Source organism: Sorex fumeus, unplaced genomic scaffold, assembly GCF_029834395.1.
Source record: "Sorex fumeus unplaced genomic scaffold, SorFum_2.1 ptg000038l, whole genome shotgun sequence".
Taxonomy (NCBI): domain Eukaryota; kingdom Metazoa; phylum Chordata; class Mammalia; order Eulipotyphla; family Soricidae; genus Sorex; species Sorex fumeus.
The window spans coordinates 11,042,040-11,064,894 of NW_026606095.1; the positions used below are offsets into that span (position 1 = coordinate 11,042,040).

The 22,855-nt window shown below is 42.9% G+C and overlaps 1 protein-coding gene across 2 annotated transcripts in view; it reads left to right on the plus strand.

Moving 5' to 3' along the window:
• Nucleotides 1-22,855, plus strand: part of CEMIP2 (cell migration inducing hyaluronidase 2) — a 90,272-nt gene that overhangs the window by 48,206 nt on the left and 19,211 nt on the right. For both annotated transcript variants that reach the window (XM_056118758.1, XM_056118759.1), the window contains exons 12-17: nt 609-697; nt 6,394-6,525; nt 9,123-9,158; nt 11,164-11,319; nt 14,130-14,307; nt 19,108-19,323. In XM_056118758.1, the coding sequence (XP_055974733.1) occupies nt 609-697; nt 6,394-6,525; nt 9,123-9,158; nt 11,164-11,319; nt 14,130-14,307; nt 19,108-19,323 (807 nt within the window). The remainder of the gene's footprint in view (nt 1-608; nt 698-6,393; nt 6,526-9,122; nt 9,159-11,163; nt 11,320-14,129; nt 14,308-19,107; nt 19,324-22,855) is intronic.

Consider the following 22,855-nt stretch of genomic DNA (forward strand, 5'->3'; position numbering starts at 1 on the left):
GTCTCTTCTTTTAGGAAACATTCCTTCAATCCTTTCCCATTTTTGCAACAGGTCCCCTCTTGGTGCACTTCTTATACATTGCCAAATATCTATTTTCTTTATTATATGTATCATATGCTTATAATATTGTATATAAAAAGTTATTTAATTGCATATCTTCTTGCTATTTTCTGATAGTAACAGAGAACAAGGTTTTCTTGTTAATGTATAATGCTTGGTGCCTACTATAAAGATATTTTTATTTTTTTTGCTTTTTGGGTCACACCCAGAGATGCTCAGGGGTTACTCCTGGTGGTGCTTGAAGATCATATGGAATGCTGGGGATTGATCCTGGGTCAGCCATGTGCAAGGCATGCACCCTGTCCGCTGTACTACTGCTCTAGCCTTTCACAAATTTAACGCTAGTTGAATTCATAAATATTCACTCACTGAGTGAAATTATAGAAACTATAGAAAAAGTAGCTATTTTCATGTTATCTATGCTCTTATCTATGCTCTTCTCCCTTATTTTTTTTTTTTGGTAGACATGTTGACTAATTTCATAAATTATTATATATAAAAATATAACTCATTATGTATATATTCGAACCCATTATTATATTTTCCAGGCTGGCTTATTTATTGACAAAGGTGTCAAAACAACCAATGCTAGTGCTGCTGACCCAAGGGAATACCTCTGTTTGGATAACAGCGCAAGGTAGGGATGGTCCTTTTAACTTACACTCAAATCCTTTCTTTTATTTTTATTTTTATTTTTTGCTTTTTGGGTCACATCTGGCGATGCTCAGGGGTTACTCCTGGCTTTGTACTCAGGAATCACTCCTGGCAGTGCTTGGGGGACCATATGGGATGCTGGGAATCGAACCTGGGTTGGCCGCGTGCAAGGCAAACCCCTACCCGCTGTGCTATTGCTCCAGCCCCTTAAATCCTTTCTTGCCAAAGCAAAACTTTCTTATTTAAGCTATCGTACTTTTCGCCACTGATGGGTTTAAATCCCAGTTGTCAAAATTTGTAGGCAGTGGTTGAAAAAACACTTATACTGCTTTTCTAGGTCTTAAGATGCCAAAGAAGTTAATTTATATGCTCCTTTTTTTGATAAAAGTTTTTTTTTAATCAAATAAAAACTTTTCACAGTTTTTATTTGATGGTAAGGAGAACGCAGAAGACCGCAACAACAATTAAAAAAAAAACAAGTTGAGAAATATATGAAATATATTGTAAATGATTTAGATCTAGTCTGCAGTAGAATATGATTTATTCACAAACAAGCTGTGATGATTTCATGTAATCCCAGAGGAATTAATCTCTTACACAGGGAAAGGTTTCATACTTGATGATCAGGCTGGTTCTGATTCAATCATGCGTGTCCCTGGATTCCCATCATAACCAGGCTCCTGTTACACTCTTTCATAACCGCCAAATGTGGTTGGGATATGGGTTAGCATTTCAGCAAAGTTCCTTTACGTGCTGTTCATGGGCCAAAAAAATTAAAATCTCTCCTATGGAAATAGAAATTTCTGGAAAAGAGGACAACTTAACATCCTATTCAGCAGAAATTGTGTCCATGTTATTTTCTCTTACTTCTAAGTTGACTGACAGGCACGAAGGAGTGCTGGATTTAGTAGGAGGCTCTATGGAGAGGTTTCAGAAAAGAAAGTGAGGCTCTCCTGTTCGTAAAGAAAATATGTAGGAGAAGCCGCACTGATGTTAAACTTAGCTTTGATAATAAAACAGAAAGAAAACAGAAAGGAGGAGCTGTATTGTAGGTCAGTGGGCAGATTTAGGTCTGAGACAGGATCCTGGCTGCACAGGGAAAATATTTTGCATGAGGTCAGGCAGAACTGAGAAATTCTGCTAATAAAATTACTCTTCAAGATTTCTTAAAGGTCAAGCTGAGCCTGAAACAATTTTAAAAGCAGTGACTATATAGCATGTGTCATAGTGTTTGAGATACTAAGAGACGTTGGGGCAGCATTTACATAAAACACAGAGTACCTGATACTACCTAGTTACTGAGAAAGCTATGAATTGGAAAAATACAAGGGATAAACTTCAAGAAAAAGGAGAGCGTATACACAGGAAACAAAATAATGCATGAGTAGTGGAAGCTGTGTCTTGGATGGAGCACTTGCCTGGGTTCAAGTTCTAGCAAAAATTAAGCATAGCTGAGAGTGACTCCCAAGCATTGCTGGGTATGGTCCGCCAATCAAAACAATAACAAATTGCAAAATTGTAAACAAAGACTTTTAAGTGACAAGACAAAAAACCTTAGCACTGGTTGTTAAAACTTTTAAGATTTTAGGAAATTATAGTCAGTGGAACTAGTAATATATACTTTGCTAAGTTAATGGCAATGAAAAATACTTCAATATGAAATAGTTGACTCTTGCCCTATAGCAGAGCGAGAGAGAGAGAGAGAGAGAGAGAAAGGGTTTGATCATAAATAGGTGGATAGATGAGTAAACATATTAAAAATTGACTGATATTTTAATTAGCTTTGATAATAAAATAGTACCCATAAATAATACCCATAGCATCCTAGGGGTACTTTTTCCTGTATAAATACATGGTATAAAAACTAATTTTTCCTCTGTTCTTTCATTTTTCTTAGCAATTTTTATATTCATAGTTATTGGTAAGGAATTGGACTCCATTTGGAAATTATTAAAAACAAGTGGTTATAGAATAAGAATTATAGCACTTTTAGTTTTTATTTTTATTTTGTATAAATTTAGATATAGACTTTGCACATAAGCACTGATGGAATCCAGACATGAGTAAAAAATGACAAAACTTGAGCATAAATGATTAATAGACTAACTCATGAATTAAACATCAGACTCCTGGGATTCAAAAGATATTTAGTCTGTTTATCAAATGGGAAGTTGACTCAACAGTTAATCAGATGAATCTTTCCCATCTGCTCACGATGTGAAATTACAGGAATCCAGAGATAGAAAATTTTCAGTCAAGAAAACTCTTGATGTGTTTTAAGAGACTAAAAGAACATGAAACCAATGAGCATATTTAAAGCACAGTACAATTAAGGGAGAGTTGGGAGGTGTCCTGATGCCTTGTAAATGAAGATCTTTAAAAGTCGGGAATAGGGCCAGAGGCAGTAGTGCAGCAGGTAGGGTGCTTGCCTTACACACGGCCAATCTGGGTTTTATCCCCAGCACACTGAGCACGACCAGGTGTGATTCTTGCGTGCAGAGCCAGGAGTAACCCTGGAGTATCTCTGGATGTGACCCCAAAAGGAAAACAAAACAAGACAAAAATTGGGAATAGTAGCTACACTTATTTATGTACCAATGGGGGAAGTGAATGAAAATAGAGTCACGGCACGGCAGGGTCCTCCCGTTGTTCATCGATTTGCTCGAGCAGGCCCAGTAACGTCTCCATTGGAGACTTTGTTGTTACTGTGTTTGGCATATTGAATACGTCACCGGGAGCTTGCCAGGCTCTGTTGTGCGGGCGAGATACTCTCAGTAGCTTGCCGGGCTCTCCGAGGGGGGGGAGGAATCGAACTCAGGTCGGCCGTGTTGGCTGCTTGTAAGGCAAACGCCCTACCGCTGTGCTATCGCTCCAGTAGAAAATAGAGTGTTTAGTTAAATGGCCGTGATTGATTTATATGCATAGGAACTTCTAGGAAGTTGAAATGTCTATAGCAGAAAAATCAAATGTTGCTTTATGGGGGTTTACATTCCACATTGCCCACCCTTAAGAATAACACGCAGATTCTTTCTAAAACTCTTCCGTCTGCTTGGTTCTGCACGCTGCCTGCAGGCTGTCTGGCACTTACTGTGCCAGGAGTGGGTGACGACTCAGTCAGACGCTTCCCCCTTGGGTCAGAGTTCCTTCGTGTCACATGTATCGCTCAAGAGAGGATGTAGAGCTTTGACTCTAGTGCTGCTGCCCTAGTCCATAATGTGCCCCCAAGTAGAAACATATTAAAAAAAAAATCTAACAGGCTGGTCTCCATTCTCTCTCATTCACCAGTTTAAAAAAAATGAATTTCATGCATATCATTTCCCTGATACTTTTTCTAATTTTTTTAATTTTTAAGGAAGTTTTGTTATTATTTTGCTTTTGGGGTCTCACCTGCTGATGCTCAGGGGTTATTCCTGGTTCCACACTCAGGAATTCCTCCTGGCGGTGCTTGGGGGACCATATGGGATGCCGGGAATCAAACTCTGGTCAGCCGTGTACAAGTGCCTTACCTGCTGTACTGTTGCTCCAGCCCCTGTAATGATTTTTAATCATATATTTCCCCCCGTCCCACCTTTCCTCTCTCTCCAGCTTCCCATTATTATAGTTGATGTAGAAAAGGTTGTGCATATTTCATATATAAAACCAGGGAGTTTGGGATTTTTCACATGCCTACAGAATCATCATTACCATCAAGATCTTAGCCATACCCATGATTCTCCCTGAGTTTTTCTCTCACCTGCTGTATTACTTAATGATTTAATTTGGGGGCGTGCTAAGAATACTTCTTAAAGATCTCACCGTCTTAGCAAAATTTAAGCCAGTAATAAATACAGTATTGTTAGCCCAGGCACTGTGGTCCATGGCAGATCTCCAGAACCAGCCTCCCTTACCTAACTGCAGAGATAGAAAATTTTCAGTCAAGAAAACTTTAGTCAAGGGGGAGCCCCTTGGCCTAGTGGTGCCCCCTGCCCCGTGAACTCACCATTTCTCTCAGTCCCTGTCAGTCGCCCTCCTATTCTGCGTTCCCTATTGCATTTAAAATCAAGAACCATGTCCTTGGGGCCTGAGTGATAGTACAGCGGGTAGGGTGTTTGCCTTGCATGCGGCCGACCCAGGTTCGATTCCCAACATCCCATAGGGTCCCCCGAGCACCGCCAGGAGTAATTCCTGAGTGCAGAGCCAGGAGTAACCCCAATGCATCGCCGGGTGTGACTCAAAGACAACAACAACAACAACAAAATAACATGTCCTTGCTTGGCACTGGCCCACCTCTCTGTCTCTCTCCCTCTTACCCTGCTGCCAACCTGCAAATTTCTCCCTTGGCTGTGCAATGCCCCGCTGACCATGGTAGAGAGTGGTATGCAAGTGATATTTTATTTTTTCTTTTATTGTTATTATTTTTGTGTGTTTGTTTTTGGGCCACACCCTGTGATGCCCAGGACTTACTCCTGGCTCTGTGTTCAATGATCACGCATGGGGTTTAAGGTATCCTCTGGGGTGCCAGAGATTGAACCCAGGTTGCCTGCATGCAAGCCTTATCTGCTCTATGTTCTCTCTAGCCCCTAACGAATGATATTTTCTGATTGACAACCTCAGCCTGCTATATTGATCTTTGAAATTTATCTGTTTGCCACCCTCCCATTTCATCTCTAAGTGTTGTAAGATTAGGCTAGAAATGATTTTTTTTTTTTAAAGTAGATGGCCAACGGAATTTTTTACTTGAGTTGTTAGAGTAGATAGTTTTGTTTCTTTGGGGAACACTCCTAGTGTTTTGGGGGTTGAGGCGTCACTCTTGGTGATGCTTAGGGGACCATATGCAGCAAGCCTTTGAGCCATTTTCCTGGCCTGGAATGCACAGCTTTTGACATCAGTGTATTTTTTACTTTTACTGTGAGCCTTGAGTTTCAGAAAGAAAAGGGAAAAAAAAATGGGTCTTTATAACTAACAAGACAATTAAATACAATTGATTTTGAATTTAGGTTTTTAAAGGTATTATTCACAGTTTGATCTATAACTAAATTGTTTCATTAGCACCCTGTTTAATACTCTAGTGCACATTTCTGTGTTGGAATGTATGAGTAACTTATTCAATGAATTTATATTCAGATCATAGATAGGTTAAGAATTCGTGAAAATTTGACCGTGGAGATATTATAGTGGTTCAGGCACTTGACTGCAATGTGGCTGACCCCAGTTTGCAATCCTGGCACTGCATATGGTCTCCCGAGAGTGATCTCTGAGCACAGAACTTCAGAACTTGGAGCGAGTCCTGAGCACATCTGCATGTGCCCCCCCCTCACCCCCCGGACTTTTACCGCCCCCCCCCCCCCATCCCACCCAGTTGTGGAAACATGGAATTTTCTGGTCTTCACTTTTTTTTTTTTTTGAGATACACAGCTTTAGTGCTTAGACTGTTCTTGCAGTGCCCATTCTATAAATATACATTGATGAATAAATGAAAGGATATAAAAAAAACTTCTTTGGGATTTGTGTGTGAAGAAATACAATTTTCTTTCACTATGTGACAGTAAAATAATTTGCATTCTAAGGTTTTGTTCTCTCCTTGTTCCCAAGCTCAAATTTCAATCCTGCTCTTTGATACTTCAAAATACCTTATGCTTATAAAATAGCCCATTTCTGGTACCTTCTCATTAAAACATGCTTTTTCTTCTCTCCTGCAAGGTTTCGGCCTCATCAGGATGCAGACCCTGAAAAGCCACGTGTTGCTGCTTTAATTGACAGGCTCATTGCCTTTAAGAACAATGACCATGGAGCGTGGGTCCGAGGCGGAGACGTCGTGGTGCAGAATTCAGCGTGAGTGCTCTCCACCAGGCCTGACTTCATGACGTGGTGGTATTCGTGTCGACCCAAGTCCTGTGGTGGTTTCTGCAGTCAGATTAGTATTACTCAACAGGACCAGCTCTGAGGAAGCATCCCAGGGGCAGCAGGCTGCAAATGTTTGCTGCTTTTCTTGGAGCCGACCTTGTCTGGAGACAGGAGAGTTTGTTTGAGCAGATGAACAGAAATTGAGAATTTCACTTTATAGAGCAAGCGTGGTCTTTGGCAGAAAGCTAAATAAAGATGTTGAAACTCCTTGGATTTCCCCCTTCCTCTTGGAAGTGCAGAATCCTTCTCCTGATGCTCTTTTGCTGCCATTCCAAACAAAAGTTGTGAATTCCACCTTCTAAGTCTTGTTGACTTATGTCTTAGCCCGACCTAACGCACTGGGCAGCTCACTTTTTTCCATTCTGTAGTTTTTAGTGCAGGCTGGTAGCTATTGAACTAAAGGGTTGGTATTGACAAAGGTGTCTAGAAAACTTTTTAGTCATTTTTTTTTCTTTGTGGTACTGCCATTTGCTGGTTAAGGTTTCATCCTCCAGCTCATCTGCAGAGACAGTGATATGGTATTAAATATGTAGAAATGGCTTGAGCATTCATGCTATAAAGTTGGGAAGAGACTACCTTGATTTAACTGGTTTAAAACTAATTCTAAAAACAAGGCCCAGAGAGATTGATCAGTGTGAGAGTCGAGGCCAGCATAGATGAGGCCTTGTGTTTGGGCCCTGGTAGTGTCCATGTGGTGGTTTTTGAGTGCTGCTGTCAGTGGCCTAAGCAACTCCAGCACCACAGGCAGTGACCACTTTTTTTTTTTTTTTTGTCTTTAAACGTTTCAGGTTTATTCAACAAAGTTGAAGAGGTGCAGACAAGAGAAACATTAGAGATTTAGCTGGGTGGGGGGTACAGACAATATAGGAGAGAGGTCTGAGATAGGGGTCATGTGGCATGTTACAGACATAGGGAGCCACATGGAAGGACAGCTGTGTCACTAAGGGGGGGTCCCACATGGAAGGACAACAGTCACTGAGACAAAGGTCACATGGAAGGACAGCCATGTCACTGAGACAGGGGACATGTTGAAGGGCATTGGTCACTGAGACAGGGGGGTCACGTAGAAGGACATTGTTCACTGAGGTGGCTGTCATGTGGAAGGACACTGGTCACTGAGGCAGGGGGTTATTGGAAGGACAATGGTCACTGAGATGGGCGTCACTGGAAGGACAGTGGTCACTGCCCTGCTGCAGCTGTCTCAGGTTGTACAGCCCTGCGTTCCTGATGCCTGAGTTTTTCCTGGAGTTCTCGGAGCTGGCTCTGACCCCAGTCAATGCGGGTCTGAAGGCTGGCCATGTCCGTAGCGACCTGCAGGCCCTCCTTGAAGCTGGCTTGTGCTAGGCGCAGACTATGAGGAACCAGAATTCCAAACCAGTTTAGAGGGTCTTGGGGGGCTGGGGAGGATGGTGGCTCTGGAGCACTGTTGACCCCTTTTCGCCTATGTAGTGCTCCTCCACGCGGGAGTTCAGTGCCACACGCTTCGCCTCCAACTCCTCCAGGTCCCTGAAGAGCTCAGTGACCACTTTTAAAAGAACCATCCGCAAGGGAGATCAGGGACCAGTGTTAGGGTTTATGTCTTGAGTGCACTTGGTCTGTGTTTGGTCCTGGTAGCCGAAGGCCACCTGAGAATCACTGTGTGTGGCCCTGGAGGCTGCCGAGCCTTTGGCTAGCAGTGCATCCTTGGGCCCCAGCAATGCAGAATATTGCTGGGGGTGACCCCCAGTTTTCCTGAGCACTGTGTGGGAGCCTTCCTCCACTCAAAAGTCATCGAAATAATTATAACAACACTTTTTGGGGATGGGTTCTGTTTTGTTTTTGTTTGATCTTTGCCATTCTCGGGAGCTACTCCTCATTCTGTACTTGGGGGTCACTCCAGGTCGTGCTTGGGGAGTGGACATGCTGTGCTCGAGGTCCAACCCAGGCCTCTTCCATGCAAAGCACGTGCTCTGCACTTAGATCTCTCTGGCCCTGTCAGTAACACCTGTTAGCTGAACATATGCATTTGGACACTGTTCTAAGTGGCTAAAATTAATTATTATGTTAATGCTTTCAAGCATACCATCAGGGACATTAAATGATTATTTCAAATACTTTTGGTTTGGTTTTGGGGCTACATCTGGGGCTACTGTTGGCTCTGTGCTCACGATCACTCGTCATGATGCTCAGGAGATCCTGTGATGCAGGGGATTATACCCTGCTTCTTGCAGGCAAAGCTGATGCTTCAGTCCGTTGAGTGCTCTGGTCCTATTTTGGTTTGTCTGTGACAAAGCTGAAGGAGAGAGAGGTTAAGTAATTTGCCCCCCGGTCACACATCAAGGCTGAGATTTGAAGCCTGTGCCTTTGCTGCTGCAGTCTGGGCATTGTAGTTTCAAGAAGTGAAACAGTTTTTTATCGTCTCAGAGAATAGTTACTATTGGAAGCTCTTGGGTTTTGTGAGAATTGAATGTCGGGAGAATTATCTCTTGTTACGTGGTAAGATTGATGAAAACGTCCCCTCACGCTGCTCTTCTTCTCGCTTACAGATTCGCAGACAATGGAATTGGACTGACCTTTGCCAGGTTTGTTATTGCTTATCAAATTCTCATCTGATTCTTTTCAAGTCAGGCAAATCGGTCCCTTACTTTTTCCTTTTTTTTTTTTTTTTTTACTTATTGAATCACCTTATTGTGAGAACAGTTACAAAGCTTTCAGGTTTAAGTCTCGGTCATACAATGATCAAACACCCATCCCTTCGCCAGTACACATTTTCTACCACCAAGAACCCCAATATACCCCCCATCCCACCCCTTCCTCTGCCTATGAGGCAGATGATTTCCACTTAACTCTCTCTCTACTTTGGTTACATTCATTATTTCAACAAAAGATGCACCATTATTATTTGGAATTTCCCCCCAACAATCAGACCTGCTGAAAAGGCATGGTTAAATAATTTGTTTTCTATTGCTGGTTATGAAGAGCATAGGATGCAATAGTGGCCGCGTGAATTTGGATTTCTGGTATTTTACTAATTAAGTCTAGAGGGATTTCTGCCAAAAGCCGCTGGGTTCTGAATTGGGTCCATGTGCCTCTGGGGCCATGGCTAAACCAGAGAGCCACTTGTGGGGTGCAACTCGTGGTCTCGGCCGGGCAGGAAGGACGGGCCTGTTCCACCCCCCATCCCATGAGGCTGCAGTTGCCCCATCACCGCCAGCTCATACCTGGCTGTCCAGGAGGCTCTGAGGCGGCGGCCACTGTGCCACCTGGGGGGAGTGAGGGGGGAGAAAGGCAGAAGTGACAGACACCCTTTCCTACCCATTGGGGCACGGCACCATAGCTTAATGCATAGTAAAGTCACATTTCTGCCAAAAGCCGCTGGGTTCCGAATTGGCTCCGTGTGCCTCTGGGGCCATGGCCGTGCTGGAGAGCCACTCGTGGGGGGGGCAACTCGTGATCTCCCACTTTGGTTTTTGATAATGCAATATGATGTTATATCATTGCTGGGAAAATACAGTTTAATCCTTTCTGCAAGAAACAGTAGCTGCTTCCTGCTATCACTCAAAAGTCTGAGGTGCTGATCACTGAATTCATATTGAAGTAGTAAATTCATTAGTGTTGGGATTGGACAAGAGAAGAGGGTAGGCCCTTTTATGTTTTTTTGCTAAGAGGAAAACACTTGAGCTCTATGTTCGGATTGATTTTTGTGGAGTTAGAGGCTCACATGTCAGGGATCCCACGCACTGTTGTGTGGGATCCACTTAGTGATGCGAGGTGCTACTTGGATCTGTATTCTTTGCTTCACATATGCAAGAGTGTTGCTTGGGACTATTATTATTATTATTATTATTATTATTATATTATGGGCTGGAGCATAAGCACAACAGGTAGGGTGCTTGCCTTGCATGTGGCCAACCCAGGTTCGATTCCTCTGCCTCTCTCTCGGAGAGCCCGGCAAGATACCAAGAGTATCCTGCTTGTACGGCAAAGCCTGGCAAGCTCCCCGTGGTATATTCGATATACCAAAAAAACAGTAACAACAAGTCTCACAATGGAGATGTTACTGGTGCCTGCTCAAGCAAATCGATGAACAACGGGAGGACAGTGCAGTGCTACAGTGCCATATATATATATATGATATATATATCATATATATTATATATTATATATATAGGAAATGCACAAGAAAAGTTGGAAGTACACTAAATCTTTTCTTAGTAACTGCTCTAATTTTGCAATGATCTCCAAGAACTCAACTTTTTATGCTTTATTTTTTTCCTCTAAAACGAGTTTATTTTTGTTGTTAATCTTAAAGGTGCTTATCATCAAATCATATTCCAGACAGGTTTATTCTCTTTTGAAATATCATTATGCACAGCAATAATAGCAAAACAGTTCATTGTTGCTGCTAAATTAAATTTCAGTTCTTTGTATTTCATCAAATATCATGTTTATTTATAAGAGACATGTTGGAAAGGTGCACTAGAAGAAACTAATGTTGCTGGGGAAGTTTATGCATTCAGATATAAAGGTTGCCTTTATTTTATCCTGCTGTATATGTGTAGTGAGTGTTCATTTGTATATTCGCAGCGACGGAAGCTTCCCAAGTGATGAAGGTTCTAGCCAGGAGGTCTCTGAATCCCTCTTTGTTGGGGAAAGCAGAAATTACGGCTTCCAGGGTGGCCAGAACAAGTATGTAGGCATTGGGGGCATAGACCAGAAGCCTCGGACATTACCTAGAAATAGGTGAGTATCACTCTCATAGCAAGTGGTATGTTTCAGCACCAAATGAACGTCTTATCCTAGTGGAGATTTCTGTAATAATCTTGGACTATTACATGGATTGGTTTATTAATGTTGGATGATTTTTGGCATGAATTGTGGCACTGTGACCCTTTTATTGCTAATTTTGTTATTATTACTATTGTCTATTACTCTCTGGAATTCTGGAACATAGTAGATTCTGTTACCAGTTTTAAGATTAAGGAAATGATATTGTTCCTCATTCTTTTGTATGAAATATAAGCTGGTGATTTATGATATATAAGTTGGTGTTTATTTTTTTCTCCCTCCTTTTTTGAGCCACAAAAAAGTTGGCAAACTGTTAGCTAGAATATTAGGTTTTTCCCTCTCAATTTATGGTTGATTTTCAGGAAGATCTTCTGGAAAAAAGGGAATTATTGAAAATAGTCCTAGAAAATAAGAGTTTATAAAAACTAAAGTTAACTCAACACCTACGCCTGACCATATAATGAATGGTATTTCAGACACTGAAGGGAGGGAAGATTTTGGACATATTTTCTGTCATAATCATAGGGTTATAAAAGTAGAAAGAATTTTAGAGCTTTTAGAGAACTATTGTGTAATGAATCCATACTTTTGTTTTGAGACAGTTTAAAGTTGCACATCTTATTTGGGAGAAAATCAGGTAGGAAAGAAACAAAATCCCAAAACTAGTAATCCTAAAGTCCTTACATCAGGTGAGAATTCATTAAGCCCCAATACCCTTAATGTTGTCATAAGCTGTGTCTAGATATGATGCTGAGGCAGTTTGAGGGATGAGGCTAATAGACTATTAAATCTGGAGGACAAAGGGTGAGCTCAAAAAGGACTTGAGCTTCTAGCAAGGGGATGCCTGAACTTGGTTCCTCTCCTGTGGTACTGTGCCCTCTCTCCAACTCCTGTGAGAGCAGAGAAATGACTTGGAAAGGCGTGCCATAGATTTTTCAGTGTTAACATTGATTAAAAGTTTATGATGCCCGGGCTGGAGCGATAGCACAGCAGGTAGGGCGTTTGCCTTGCACGCGACCGACCCGGGTTCGATTCCCAGCATCCCATATGGTCCCCTGAGCACTGCCAGGAGTAATTCCTGAGTGCATGAGCCAGGAGTAACCCCTGTGCATTGCCAGGTGTGACCCGAAAAAGCAAAAAAAAAAAGTTTATGATGCCCAAGGTCCTGTTCTCAGTGCTAATTGTTCTGATTGTTTTGTCCTCACAAAATCATGATTTCTCATCTTGTGGCATTATGACTGTGTAACTTAGAAGTTGCTGAGGTGGAATATAAACGCTGTTAGTTTGATTTCAGTGCCATATTCTTTAGCATTGGTGATGGCTGCCTCTTATAAAACATGGTGATTTGCTGGAGTCTGAGCTGCAGTCAGCTGGCGGCCAGATCATTTTCATCCTTTTAGATTTAGGAACCCCCGGTTTGATTTTAAAATGCTTATTACTCCTTTGCTAAAGATAATTTTTTTAAAACAAGAATTTCTCATTTGGTGAATCCAGATTTTGTTTTAAAAGTTGGTTTAAAGATAACATTTTCTATAAAAAGCATTTTGGGATATAGAAATATAGTTAGGGGTGAGAGAGATATTGCAACAGGTAGGGAGCTTGCCTTGCATGCAGCCTACTGGGGTTTCAATCCTGGCAATTCATATGATCTCCCGAGCTGGCCAAGTGTGATCCCTGAATGCAGAGTCAAGATTAACCCCTGAGTTCCAACAGGTGTTCCTCCAAAAAACAAAAACAACAAAAAAGAAATCTGTTTTGGCATATATCCAGATATACAACGGGTAGGGGGTTTGCCTTGCACGTGGCCGACCCTGGTTCTGTTCCTCCACCCCTCTTGGAGAGCCCAGCAAGCTACCAAGAGTATCTTGCCTGCACGGCAAAGCCTGGCAAGCTACCCATGACATATTCAATATGCCAAGTACAGTCACAACAAGTCTCACAAGGAGACATTACTGGGCCTGCTCGAGCAAATTGATGAGCAACGGGAGGACACTGTGACAGTGTGACACATTTAACCAGGCTATGTATTTTCTTAGTAGCACATACTCTTGTAAACCATTGCCAAGTTGTAAATCCTAATTAATTGCTGTAGAAATCCTTTGTAATACCATTGACAAATTTAATAGGATAAAAACCTAAGGAATCCAGAATATTAACGGGTTTTGTACATTAATTATCATCAATGATAGTGATCAGGCATTTATTTGAACAGAAAGAGGGAAATGAATTACATAGCTTGCGTAAACAGAAAGGAAAAAAGTGAATAAAATAAGTTTCTCAATCTTGAGAGCCTGTTTGACGCATTGTAAGCCTTGAGAACTTAAATTTTATCCTCTTAAGTGTATCCCTTCATCTTAGTACCATGATTTGGTCACTTGGAAGTGTTTCTCTATTTAGCTTTTGTTCTCATTTTAGAGGTTTTGGAGCAGAAACTAAATTATACAAGTTTTCAAATAAAACATCTGACCTGAATGAATTAAAAAACCCAAACTCTCCCCTTGGGAGGGAGCGTGTCTCTCCTACACAGTGTGGTGTGTTCTACTATCCCTGTTGAACTCACTGCCTCGCATTATCCTTTTTTGGTTTGCTTTTTCCACTTTACTGTCCTTTTCCTTGGATCAGGATCTTGTTTTGGTAACCTGTGTCCTAGACTCATGTTCAGTGCATGCAGGATGCGCAATAGTATTTATAAAACACATAATTAAGTGAAATGCTGTGTAGGTGATGATCCCCTGAGCATTGAACTCAATCTTGTATTCCAACAGGACATTTCCAATCAGAGGCTTTCAGATTTATGATGGCCCCATTCATCTCACCAGATGCACTTTCAAAAAATACGTGCCCACTCCAGATAGGTATACGAGTGCTATTGGCTTCCTCATGAAGAATTCTTGGCAGATAACCCCCAGGAATAACATTTCCCTCGTGAAGTTTGGTCCACATGTAAGTATGTTTGTTTTTTTTTCCTTTTTTTTTTTAAGTGAAACACCATGAGGTACAGTTGTAGACTTACAAACTTTCGTACTTTGGTTTCAGTTATACAATGATCAAGTATCCATCTCTCCACCAGTGCCCATTCTCCTGCACCAATGAACCCAGTAACCCTCCCACTCCCTTATCCTACCCCTCCCCCAGCCCCACCTTTGTGGCAGGGCATTCCCTTTTGCTCTCTCTTTCCTTTAGGGTGTTGTGGTTGGCAATAGAGGTATTGAGTAGCCATCGAATTCTACCTGTAGTCTATTTGTAGCATGCATCTCACATCCCGAGCGAGTCCTCCAAACACCCTTTACTTGGTGTTCCCTTCTCTATCTGAGCTGCCTTTTCCCCCAGCATGTGCTGCTGGCTTCCAAGCCATGGAGCAGACCTACTGGTACTTATCTCAACTATTCTTGGGTGTTCATCTCCTATTATTTACTTTATATTCCCCAGAGGAGTGCAGTCTTTCAATGTCTGTCCCTCTCTTTCTGACTCATTTCACTTAGCATGATACTTTCCATATAGAACACTTGTTTGTAAATTTCATGACTTCATCATTTCTAACAGCTGCATAATATTCCATTGTATAGATATAGCAAAGTTTCTTTAACTAGTCATCTGTTCTCGGGCACTCAGGTTCTTTTTTCAGATTTTGGCTATTGTGAACAGTGCAGCAATGAACATAGTGCAGATGTCATTTCAACTGTAATTTTTTGCTTCTCCGGGATATATTCCCAGGAGTGGTATTGCTTGGGTCAAATGGGAGCTCAGTTTCTAATTTTTTTTTAAATCGTCCATACTGTTTTCCAAAAGGACTGAACCAGTTGGCATTCCCACCAGCAGTGAATAAGTGTCCCTTTCTCGCCACATCCGCACCAACACCGGTTGCTTTTATTCTTTTGGATATGGGCAGTCTCTGTGGTGTGAGATGACATCTCATTGTTCTTTTGATCTGCATTTCCCTAATGATTAGTGCTGTAGAGCATTTTCTCATGTGCCTTTTAGCCATTCGGATTTCTTCTTTAAGTATATTCTTATGGTTCCCAGAGAACAGTTAGTGATGGGAGAAGGACAGCCCATTCCCCCAAACAGAAACACAGAGAGTTTGCAAAGTGTCTTCTTTGTCAAGGAGAAGTACATGCAAAAGCAACTTCATTCTGTGCCCTCTGGGATGTTAAGTTCACAGTGAGAATGAGGTGCCATGTGTCCAGGCTATCTTTTGATATTTAAGGCAAGTGCAGTCTTGAATGTCAGATATTCAAGCTTACAAAGAAAGAAATGAGTTCAAGTGATCTCTTGAGAATTGTAGTTTCATTAGGTGGCAAAAAGAGGATTTGGGAAAATTCACTGTAATAACTCGCAAGATCAGTCTTGCCCAGGGCTTGCTCTTTTGTAGAAATAGGAGATAAAAGATAACGGGTTGGGTTATTTATAATACATAAACTGTTTCAAGATTTTTATGTCTATTGTAATGAAGGGGCCAGAGCAATAGCATAGAGGGTTGGGCGTTTGCCTTGCACGCAGCCGACCTGGGTTCAATTCCTCCGCCCCTCTCAGAGAGCCCGGCAAGTTACCAAGAATATTCCGCCCGCAGGGCAAAGCCTGGCAAGCTACCCGTGATGTATTCAATATGCCAAAAACAGTAACAGTAGGTCTCACAATGGAGACGTTACTGGTGCCCGCTCGAGAAAATAGATGAACAACAGGAGGGCAGTGCTACAGGCTATTGTAATGAAGATTTCAAATACTTGTTTATTGGATAATACCCACCAAAATACTTTCAGCAGTTTCTTTGGTCCCCTTCCCCCTTCCTACACAGGCCATCCCCATCAACACCCCCAGACCCTCCCAGAACCAGTGTGGCCAGGCCAGAGATGGAGCCTCACTCCGATCGTCTCTCTTCCTGCTCCAGGCCAGCCACAACTGGAATGGGGCCCAAGGTTCTCTCATTTCTAGCTACAGGCAAATTTTGTGGTGGCCCAGTTTTAGTGAGAATTTGGGCTAGGTCCCCAGTGCCTGCTTTTGGTTTTCTACAGTAGCTAGGGCATGGAACAAAAGCACAGGTTCAGACGGAGATGTCAGCTCAGTTGGGGAGGAGGATTTCTTTCAGGCCACAGACTCTGAGAATAGTACCGGGGCCATATGGTTGGAAGCTTCCCACCTAAGGAAATAGGGTGTATCTTGGATTCGCTTTCCAGTGGGCGGGGTTGTGTGTTGCCCACGTGACCCTCCCTATAACCTCTTCTGCATAAAGTTTAGTGACCCCGAAGGTGTCCAGACTGAGAAGCAGTTCATTAGATTTACTTTTGTACTGAGTATCTCGCCAGCACGGCAGAGCCTGGCAAGCTACCCGTGACGTATTCGAGATGCCAAACACAGTAACAACAAAGTCTCCAATGGAGATGTTAGTGGGCCCGCTCGAGCAAATCGATGAACAACGGGAGGACAGTGACAGTGACAGTGACTGAGAGCCAAAGACAATTCATGCTCAGGTCTTCTAGCCCAGACTCTAGGTAGTTACTTCTGCTACAACCCAGGGCTGCCAATGCATAAAAGCATTAGACGTGTATCTCTGGGACTTGGTGAATATCATAATTACCACTGATAAAAATCAGTGAAAGGACTATAAAACGTGCCACCTGCATCCTGCTTTGCACTTGTGTACCAAGTACCGAGGGAAGGTTTTAAATTCATTCAACTGGACATGAAAATTACTGAGCTGGGCTTGGTCTGCACTGAGGAGAGAGAGAAAGTAACATACACTTTTGAGCATATTCTAGCGATGCCACTGGTTTCTCAGCCACAGAGGAAGAAACATTTAGGCCTTGTCAGTCTTGACACGTACCCATCTTTTGGTACAGGGAAATCCCATGAAGAGATAACTAAGCATTTGCAATGACAAAAAATGAGTAAAGATTCTACTTACTGAGAGTTTTTATTTAGAGTTGACTTTTATTTAGCTGAGATGTGATTTGCATGCAGGGAAATACACTGATCTTAAGTGTGATGTTTCTAATTTGTTTTTCTTTTATTTTGACCCAATGATGGTCAGAGGTTACTCCTGGGTCAACACTCATGGCAGTGCTTGGGGAACCATATGACATACTGGGGATTGAACCTGAGCTGGGCCTGTGCAAGACAACTGCCCTACCCACTCTACTGTTTCTCTAGTCCCCACTTTTATTCTTTTTTTTGGGGGGGGCATACCCGGTAATGCTCAGGGGTTGCTTTAGCTGTGCACTCAGGAATTACTCCTGGTGGTGGTCAGGGGATCATATAGAATGCCAGGGATCAAGCCCGAATTTGCTGTATGCAAGGCAAATGCCCTACCTGCTCTACTACCACTCTGACCCTTTGTTTTGAAATATATACAAAAGGAAGCCTGCCTTTTCGTGACTATTTGGGTTTCTCTTTTGGGTTACAATGCTTGGGTGATTCCTGGCTCTGCACTCAGGAATCACTCCTGGCGGTGCTCGGGGAACCATATGGGGATGCAGGAGATTGAACCCCGAATCGGCATGTGCAAGGCAAACACCCTACCTGCTATACTATTGCTCCAGCTGTGTTTGGGTTTCTTTTAACACAGCATGGTTTTTTCTAGAGAGCAGGTACCAGTTTTTAAGTGGGAGAGAAAAATAAGATGACATTAAAAAATTTTTGGAATTTATTTCTCTCTGCTCCTAAGCTTGAAATCATTAACTGGAAACTGTGCAGGTATTAGGAGTCTGAACTACAACTCGGAACTTAACGTATTTCCTTGTAAGAATTTATTTTTTAAAATTTTGGTCACACTCAGCAGTGATCAGGGGCTCCTCCTGGCTACATTATGTCTTTGGCGGGCAGAGTGAATGATGGGTTCTCCACCATCAAAATACCAAAGACCAGGACTGGAGAGAGAGTACAGCCAGTAAGGCTCTTGATTTGCACCAATCCAACCTGAATTTTCGTCGATTCGTCGATTGCCTCGAGCAGGCCCCAGTAACGTCTCTTTCATCCTAGCCCTGAGATTATATTCAAGGCTCTTTAGGAGAATGAGACCCATCATTGTTACTGGTATTTGGCATATTTGGTACTCCACGGGGAGTTTGCCAGACTCTGCCCTGTGGGCAGCCTACATTCGATAGCCTGCAAGTTTGTCCAAAGTAGGAATGAGATAATAAGATGGCATAAAAAGATGTCCTGATAAGATGTCGCATTTGCAGGAACTGTATTTTATAGTCTCTGAGTCTTGGCCGTTGATGGGATTACACGGCGCCAGGGGGCCAGGTGGTGGGTGTGACCCCCGCCTACTGGAATTTGGAGGATCTGGGTGGAGGATGCTGGACTCCAATTCGAGTAGGCTTGGAGATCTCGGCCCCGGAACCCGCGTGGCTTTGTCCCTCTGCCAGTACCTTCATGTGTGCGGAGAGTGGTCTCAGCATGGTGGTGGCTGGTCCTGGAGGTCTTCGGCTGCCGGAGCCCTAGTCGGGGCGGGGAGGAAAGCTCAACCCGCTCCCCTCCAAGGGACCCCAGCGAGGAACAGCCAGGCTGTTCAACCTGATTTTGATCTCGGTAATTTGATCCTTGGTAATGGAAGGAGTGATACCTGAGTCCTGAGCCAAGAGTAAGCTCGGAGCAAAGCCCGGTGTGGCCTAAAAACCAGAACCAAAATCACAGGCCCTCCACCCTGTCCTTGTCACTTCAGAACAGATTGGAAGGGCTGTGCAGTAATTGCTTGCTTGGAACCACCGGCTGCATGGTTTCACACTCCTCCCCGCGCCCCCTCAGGTGTCTCTGAACGTCTTCTTTGGGAAGCCTGGCCCCTGGTTTGAAGACTGTGAGCTGGATGGTGATAAGAACTCCATATTCCACGACATCGATGGCTCCGTGACAGGATACAAGGACGTGTATGTGGGACGGATGGACAACTACCTGATCCGCCACCCAAGCTGCGTGAACGTGACCAAGTGGAACGCAGTGGTCTGCAGTGGGAGCTATGCCCAGGTAGGCCGGATTCCTTCTCGAAATGCTGATTCCTGCTGGCGGCGGGCCTGCCGTGCTTCCGTGAGGATTTTCAATGAGCACGATTTCTCTTTTTTTTTTTTAATTAATTTTTATTAGTGAAACACCTTGAGGTACAGTTGTAGACTTACAAATTTTTCTGCTTGGGTTTCAGTCATACAATGATCAAGTACCCATCCCTCCACCAGCGCCCATCCTCCACCACCATGGATCCCAGTATCCCTCCCACCCCCCAACCCCCCATCCCACCCTGCCTCTGTGGCAGGGCATTCTCTTTTGTTCTCTCTCTCCTTTTGGGTCTTGTGTTTCGCAAGAGAGGCATTGAGTGGCAATCATGTTCGGTCCATAGTCTACTTCCAACATGCATCTCCCATCCTGGGAGGATCCTCCCAACACCCTTTATTTGGTGCTCCCTTCTCTATCTGAGCTGACTTTTGAGCACGATTTCTCTTATCGCAAGAAAAGAAAACTACAAATCTCTAAGCATCTTGGACTCATTGAAGTTTACTGTGACTCTTCCCCACTTGAAACCAATTTAGAAGCAGGAAAGTGACATGGCATGCTTTGTCCTGGCTTGAGTTAGTGTGTGAGAGAACCCGTGTTTCCTGACTTGATGTCACTCTTCTTCTGCTGAGCTTGGCTCCCTTCCTTTGCCCGCCCCCCCCCCCCCCAAGCAGGTCAGCTCTTGTTGTTGTATGTCTTGAGTCCTCCAAAGTGCCAAAGTGTGCGTGATTCCCAGCACTTTCCCTTCCAAAGTAGGACCTTTCTGGAACAGAGTTCTCCCTTGCGCTTCTAACTTTATTGTGTGACTATGAAGGCGATATTTGGGGCCAGAGAGATGGAATGACAGGTAAGGTGCTTGCCTTGCACACAGCAGACCTGGATTCTTTGATCCTCAACAAAACATTTGGTACCCTGAGCCCACCAGGAGTAAGCCCTGAACACAGCTGGGTGTATTATCCCCAACCCCCACCCCCAAAGGAAAAAAAAAAACCAGCAAACAGCAAAAGGAAGGCTATATTCTGGGACGGGGGAGTTAGCTCAAAGGTCAAGGTTGCATGCTTTGTATGTACGTACAATACTGCAAGATTGATTCCCAGCACCATAAAGGCGCATGAGCACTGCCTGGTATAGCCCTAGGGTGCTGAGATGGGTCTCAGCATTGAACCATCTGGCCCACCTGGTTGGGCAGGTATCTGTGAGTGGGTCCAGGTACACTGAACACTGCTAGGAAGCTCCCTACCCCTATCCTCCCAACCTGCTGTCCTCTCTCTCCTGCCCTGGAATGTTAACTTTCTTTGTTAAGAAATGTCTTACTACTATCAGCCAAGAAAAAGAAAGGTAATATGTGCTTAAGTTTTAAGAGGGACAAGAGAGATTTGACTATAGTTAAATAGTCAAAAAAGGAAATAATTGTGGATAATACATAAATATGGAAATAAAGAAATAAAATGTGTCTTTTTCATTTTTTTATTTCAAAAATTGTTTTTAATTTAATTTTTGTTTCTTTGTTTTGGGGCCATACGTGGCCATATCTGGCCACACCTCAAAGCTTACTCCCAGCGAGCTCAGGAATAATCCTTGGGGGAGAACTTGGGGGACCGTATGTGGTGCTGGGATCAAGCCTGGGTGAGCTGTGTATAAGGCAAGCCCCTTGCTCACTGTGCTATTGCTCTGGCCCCATTCTTTTTCTTCTTCATTAGAATTATCCCCAACCAGTACTTTTGATACTATATTTCCTTCATGTGGGATATAAACAAATAGTAAGGAAATGCCAAATGTCCAAAGGCAACAGAAACAGAGAACTGGTCTTCGGTAAGAAGCTTACCCATTTGGTGCACAGTAGGGCAGCTGGGAGTAGCTTTGAGCACTGTGGAGTGTGGCCCCCCCAAATGAAAAAACATTTTGTTTTTCTGGATTAAAGGAAGTATAATTGGGGAATCAGAAATTAAACAGAACTATAGAAATGACTCAAGGAGGAAAAGTAGCAGTATTATAGATTAAATGTCAGTAATTGGCAAATGTTTGAAAACGTAGGAAAATCCTACAGGAAATGGATTTGAGGAAGTTGAGCGGGTTTATTCTTTGTGGGATGCTTTTGGAGGATAACTTGTTTGCTGCTGAAGGGGCTCACTGCCACGGGAATAAATCAGAATGTTCACATTTGTTGCAGCTTAACATGTTTTTCCAGCTTTTATACAGTACTTTTCACTTTTTTTTCTTTTTGAAAGGGGTGAAAAGTGACTTCTTGGATTCATGTAGGTCATGGAAAATAGAAAGCCAACTGTAAGACGCTAAAATTTTCCATTTCTTGGTTTAGAGGAAAAAAACCTCTCAGATTTTGCTCAAGTGTGGCTTTTTCAGAATTGCTAGTTAATATTTTTTGCATGTATCTTTTTTAGTTTAGAGGATTTCTTTGACAAGTTATGCAAATCCCTAAGGTTTTATATTCTGATGGGTAGGCTGGCCCAAATTGTGGTGGAAGAAATGATGAAGATCTTGGCTTGTTCTTAGTAAATCACTGTAAGCAGACTTCATAGGAAGTGCAGTGTAGATGGACTCGGTCATTACTCAGTTAGTCTGGCACAGATCACGGAATCTCTTTTTAAAACTAGAGACATTTTAAGCTGGAAAAAAAAAATTCTCTTGCCACTACGTGTGAAGGGTCTCTGTTCTCAGATGTGATGGTCGATCTCTGACTGCAGACTGTCACTGTCATCCGTGTCATTGTCCTCCCGTTGTTTATCGATTTGCTCGAGCGGGCCCAGTAACGTCTCCATGTTTTGAGACTTGTTGTTATTGTGTTTGGCATATCGAGTACGTCACGGGGAGCTTGCCAGGCTTTGCCATGCAGGTGAGATACTCTCGGTAGCTTGCCGGGCTCTCCGAGAGGGGCGGAGGAATTGAACCCGGCGGGCTGGCTGTACACAAACACCTTACAGCTGTACTATCGCTCCAGACTGCAGACAGTGTCATTATTTTACAAATAAGAGGTCCCATTCACTCCCTTCTATACAAATCTTCAGCCACAAGGTTGCATAATATTCTCAACAAGATAAATCAATTAGATTAGAAAAGGATAAAGGTGATACAGTGAAAATAAATGCAAAGGAGAATATTTTTACAAGCATTATCATCCCAGTTAACAAAAAAGATTAAATTTAAAATGATAAGAGTAGTGAGAGAATCTTAGGATTTCAGTGAAATTTGGTTTGTTCCTTTTTTCTGGAAAAATAAGCATGTGGCTGATCCCAGTTCAATCCCTGGCATTGTATGTGGTTCCCCAAGCACTGCCAGAAACCAAGATTAGCCCTTGAGTACTGCTGGGTGTGCCCTCATCCCCTCCCTGTAAGTTAATAAAAATAAGATCAAGTCAGAATCATGAAGTCAGGAAAGCATGTAAAAGTCAGAGTATATATAAAAAACACAAGGCAAGTCAGAAAAGGTAATACAATAGATAAGTTTTGATAATCAGAATCATAATCACGACCATCCTGATATTCTTCGATTGCCT